This window comes from the organism of the source record quoted next, unplaced genomic scaffold (genome assembly GCF_019419815.1).
Source record: "Pyrus x bretschneideri cultivar Hongxiangsu unplaced genomic scaffold, Pyrus_bretschneideri_v1 Contig24, whole genome shotgun sequence".
Lineage (NCBI taxonomy): Eukaryota > Viridiplantae > Streptophyta > Magnoliopsida > Rosales > Rosaceae > Pyrus > Pyrus x bretschneideri.
Genome location: NW_025999546.1, coordinates 6,262,509 through 6,267,882, shown reverse-complemented (window position 1 = coordinate 6,267,882; position 5,374 = coordinate 6,262,509). Strand labels below are relative to the sequence as shown.

At 36.3% G+C, this 5,374-nt stretch overlaps 1 protein-coding gene across 1 annotated transcript; it reads right to left on the bottom strand.

Annotated features, from left to right (window-relative positions):
- Window positions 1-3,093: 3,093 nt before the first annotated feature.
- LOC103945802 (DNA polymerase delta subunit 4) lies at window positions 3,094-4,878 on the bottom strand. Its single transcript, XM_048586308.1, has 2 exons — window positions 4,631-4,878; window positions 3,094-3,509 (listed from the first exon to the last, which is right to left on the bottom strand). The coding sequence occupies exons 1-2, from the start codon at window positions 4,806-4,808 to the stop codon at window positions 3,316-3,318; spliced, it is 372 nt and encodes a 123-aa protein (XP_048442265.1). The 5' UTR covers window positions 4,809-4,878; the 3' UTR covers window positions 3,094-3,315.
- Window positions 4,879-5,374: the final 496 nt, after the last annotated feature.

Genomic DNA, 5,374 nt, shown 5'->3' with positions numbered 1-5,374 from the left:
CTACTTCCTCTTCCCCCTCTTCCCCCTCTTCTTCTATTTGTTCTAATGCAATATCCTCCTCCATATCCGGATCATCATCCCAACAATCTTCATAATAATCATTATGCAAATAATCTTGAGGTGAGGGAGTGCCTAGTTGAAGGGTACCACTAGGTTGGGTTTGTTTTCGTTTTCCTAATACCGAGACCATAGGTGTACTAGATTGGCTACTAGACCCGTCCATCCTAAGTCCTAACAAATAAAATAACAATGCACATTAATATATCACAACCACAGTTCAGCATATATCCAAATTCCAATCAATAAATAAAATAAATGGTTCAAAAATCTGAGCATTCAACATAGAAAATTGACATAGTTAATCTAAAACTATACTTAATTAATTTCCCCACATTTCCTCAGTCATGTAATTTTCTCTAGATGAAAATATATAAATTTTACGTTCATTTACTTAAAAACATCAATTGCCGAAAGAATTCCCCTGTATATAAAAAGAAAAATGGAAAAAATAAAAAAAAGGACACATTTGTCGAAAATAATAGGAGGAAAATATATTGGTTCAGTTACACAGCATCAAAACACTTACTAAGACAATTGGAGGAGCTATCACCACAAGTAAATAATATTAAATGCAAGAAACAAGAAACAAAAAAGAATGTAAGAACTTACGTCAAATGAGATGGGATTAAAGACAATTGGAGGAGCTGCCACACGAAAATACAAAATCCAATGTGGAGCTGCCACACGAAAACTTATTAAAATCAGATAGGTAAGTCAAGCATAATAAGTCAAATAGATACAGTATCAGTACATACCATATAGAACATGAAAAACCAACCAAACTTCTGGGCACTATCTGTCCTGCAAGTTGGAAAAAATACACCTCAACACAGTCAGCAGTGCATGATATTACCGGGTTCAGTTTAACAAATAAAAACAACACATTACATTTCCATCCACATAGATAACAGTGACATCATACAACTGATTATCTACCTATTTGTACAACAAATGAGATGGGACAAGGTCCCATAGATCATAAACTTCTTCATAAACTATAAAGATGCATAAATGCAGCAGTATATTTTTGAAAATAATTTGTGTTTGCTTTTCCTTATAAAAGAACATTTTTTGCATCTAAAACTTGTATTTGTTTTTCATTTTTTAGATCTTTTTTGTGGCGTTTGATGAGTAAAAGCTTTTAGGTTGATTATTAATGTGTGCATACCTATTGCAGTTGACTGAGAGTTGCAAAGTGGTTCCTTCAAGTACTTGCCTAGTTGCAGAAGCGTGAGAGCTGATTTATGTGAAGAACCTTGTGACGAGTCTGAGGTCGACGCTGCTGCACAGATTAAATCTATTTCAGATTCAGAAATGTATAAGTTATTAACTCCAAATGTATAATTGATCCAAAAGAATATAAACTCCAAATGGATAGATTCATCATCCATGTAAAAAGTTACAACAGACAATCCACAAATTGACACAAGGTAAAAGTTACAATAACAACAAATAACCCACAAAAGTTGTGGAAACGGTCTTACTATTTATGTTTGACCCCATTATGATATCAATGAAATATACCTTCCACTCGTGCTGGTATTTGGAGATTAAAAAGCACAAGAATTTTTGTTTATTAGTGATTGGTAATCAAGTGAACCACTTATTAGTCACTGAAACAAGGTATACCATGCACAGTAGAAACAGAAACAAGACCACAGGCTGGACAAGTGATGTACCACAAGAAATATAGTAGTTCGTAGATATAAGTTGATCCAAAGAAATGTAATCTCCAAAGGACGGATTCATCATCCCATACAAACAATAAATACAAGAATATTTATACGAACAGTCTTGTTTCGTAATTATTCTACTCTGACAACAAGCCAAAAGCCCTCAAACGGTCAAACCATAATTTATCTGCTACCCTAGGCTCTCTAATTATTCCTTTCAAAATCTAACATCTTAGTAGAAAGCACCTTATGTCTAAAACTTTTACGGATTTTCCCCTTGGTATAATCTGGATTTTTCAGTTTTTTAGTTTTCAGGTTGGACTGGTTGGTCTCTGCACTCTGTGGGGATTTCTAGGTTGTAGTTATATCTGCTGTTTTTTACCTTTGTTTGTCTCACTTCGTAGTTGTTTTGGCGGACCTCTAGTCAATCGTGTCCCCTCCAGTAATGCTTATCATTTTCTTTGATAAATTATATTTCCTATAAAACATGGAAAAACAAAAACTGGCATAAAAAAGCGCCTTAAAAATCTTAAAAATCGGGAAGTCACTGGAAAACTTTGAAGGGTCAGTAAAACTAGAGAGAGAGTGAAACTCAGACTCAGTGCTAACGGCATAAATTAATTACCTAATTTGGGTGAGAGTGAAACTCAGACTCAGTGCTAGATTGAGAGTTCTGTCTGTGAGGGAAAATTGCCCGAGAGAGAGAGAGATCGCAACTCGCAAGTGTCGCCGTGTCGGAGACGATTCGTGAAGGAATCGTGAAGGAAGGCTGGAGAGTTCTGTCCGGCGATTCGTGTCGGAGACGATTCGTGAAGGAATCGTGAAGGAATCGTGTCGGAGACGATTCGTGAAGGATGCTTTGGCGTGGCGCCGGTGGCTGGGTGTTGATTTGTGAAGCTGGGTGGTGGTGATTCACTGATTTCTGGTGAAGGAAAGCTGGTGGCTCATGGCTGCGTTTCAAGTTTCAACTTCAAGCTACGGAAGAAATGGGATCTAACCTAAAAACAAATGAACGGCACAGATTAAATCTAAAACAATGAACGGTTGAAATAATTTTCTTATAATTAAAAAATAATATATTTATATATATAATATTTATTTCTATTCGGTATGGGAATACCGAAAAAATGGAGATGTAATACCGAATCCCATACCGAAAATTTCGGTTTGGTTCGGGATGACCTACCGAAATTTTCGGGAATTTTGGTTTGGGATTTTTTTGGTTTGGGATCGGGATTTTTTTGGTTTGGTTTGGGATTTTTGGGATTTTTTTCCAGCCCTACCTCCAACACCACCACTCAACCTCTAGCGGCGCGTCTAATCCATTCCAAAAGCAGAAGCTGGAGTTGATGTCACCGGATAACAAACAAGGGACATGTTCCATCCCGAAAATGAAATACATACCAATAAATGACAACAGATAAACAAAATAGACAAACATTTACAGGCACCTCAACTTTTGAAGGGTCTAATAGAAAATACAGTACAGAAGAAGGTTTTCTAGTTGGTGTACGGACGAGCGAATAGAAAAGGTGTCCTTAGAATCCAATATAGACCATCAATACACGAATCAGGCTAATTTCTAAATGCGACCATCCCACAAGCACTCAGAGCAAACTTTGCCACCCTTCAAAAGATTCTCCACTTCTTTAGGAGGGTTCATTCCTAGACTGCAAGCCCGCTCCAACCGTGCAAGTCTGGTCATCCCAAGGCACGGTCCATATGCCATGTTCATATCAAATTGCCTCAATAGCTCTTCTTGCTCGTCATAATCGACTATCAGTCAGGACAAAAAAAATTACATTTAACCCATCAAAATATATAGAAAAAGCGCCATAGAAGAATCTATCATTACTCAAAACAGATATGGTTTAGGAGTGTATTATATTGTGTTTTCCTTAGCCCTTGATTCCATAGTAGTAAAATTTAAGAATACACAGGAAAACAGATTATTGTTAAACAATGATACATTAGGGTCTAGGGTATGTATTAGTTCAAGACAATGAATTAAAAATTGAACTCCTATGTTCCCATAAGAAACAATGAGGACTCCAATATCTGAGGCTACTTTGAAGTTTCAAAACTCCAAGGGTTAAAAGTTAAGGGAAGTTGGATCCTAATACAAAAATTTAGGATGCCTTTGGATATGGATCTTTGTCCAGTTCCCTTTAAATTTTTAGCTACGTAAGGTTCATTATCTACTAGTGCCTATCTATGCCCCCTTGAGTTAAATAATGGAAACAAGTCCAAACTCTCAAGTTTTACACATTCTTTGCTCTATTTTGAATGTTTAAACACCTTAAATCTACCCAATAAAAAAAAAAAAAGGATAAAAGTGTGCAGGTATCAAATCAAATATGTTATCGCCACATTTGGTACCTAGAAATCAATGCAGTTGAAAGAGTAATGGAACCTAGTCATTAAGGAAAGTTATCCCTTCCAATCACCAACTCATCTAATTTTCTTCAAATCCCTTCATAATTTCAACATGAACAACCACAACAACAGTTGATCCGAGTTTGAATCTGAGGACAAAAACAACAATGTACTGGAATTTCATGCAACTACAAAAATCTCGTTACAATGGAAATTAGGGGTTACTACAAATATCTCGTTACAATGGAAATTAGGGTTTCAAAACTACTGTAAACACAGAACACGTAAATTAAAACAACACAAGTATTACTTTTTGGATCTATAAATTTTAATGAAAATCCAAGTCCACTAAATTTTTTCAATGCAAAAAGGGTTGGGACGCCCAACAACGGAAGATTAGAAGGAATTTGGCAACGGAGTGGATACAATACATCGCAAGGAAATGAGCAGTGAAAACCAAAACAAGTATTCACAAAACAAGAGTAATCTACGAAAAATTAAAAGCAAGAGGAGAGACGGACCTTTGAGGTCTGGAGAGCCGTGTGAAATTACATCTGAGCCGAAAGAGACAGCAGTAGCTTTTGGGTGAGCGGCCGATTGGGATTTTTTCGTCTTAGAGGTACCACCAATGCTACTGCTTTTCCTTTGCCTGTAGAAACGCTTCATATTCTCTGCTTTTGGATTTGATTTTGAAGCCATCCCTAACCCCACTCTATCTCTCCTCTCTCTCTCTCTCTCTCTCTCTCTCTCTGAACTTTTGAATTTTGAATTCCTTTCTTCTTAGAAAAAATAAATAGACGCCCAGTACGTATTTATTGGAAATTTCTTTTTCCTTAAGAGGTCCTCTCAGAACTAAATATTTTGTTTCTAGCCCCAATATATTTACATTTTTATTTTCCATCCCAAATAATGTAATGGGTTTTTTAGCCAATCCCTGAGATTTGCATAACACATCATTTTAGTCCCTAAGATTGAAAATCAATAAAAATTGTCCTTGAAATTGTCAACTATCCATTATTTTGGTCATTCCGTTAAAAACTCTGTTGAGCTATTGGCCGAAAGTTTGGGCAATTTTCAAAGCTTCGTAACTCAATCGTTTCTTAACCAAATTCAACCCATAATATATCAAAATAAAGATAGGAAAGTGCAGAACAAGATTATACCATTTGAAAGCCCAATGGTTGCCGGAAAAGACCGGAAAATAGCCTGAAAGGTGACCGGTCCGCGGGAAAATTGGAAAACTCGCCAGAAACTGGGTAAACTTT

Excerpts from the sequence above, each read along its gene's own strand:
- LOC103945802 (XM_048586308.1), bottom strand. The coding sequence starts at position 4,808 with ATGGCTTCAAAATCAAATCCAAAAGCAGAGAATATGAAGCGTTTCTAC. Across the intron at positions 3,510-4,630 it reads CGGCTCTCCAGACCTCAAAG|TCGATTATGACGAGCAAGAA; the intron begins GTCCGTCTCTCC and ends CCTGACTGATAG.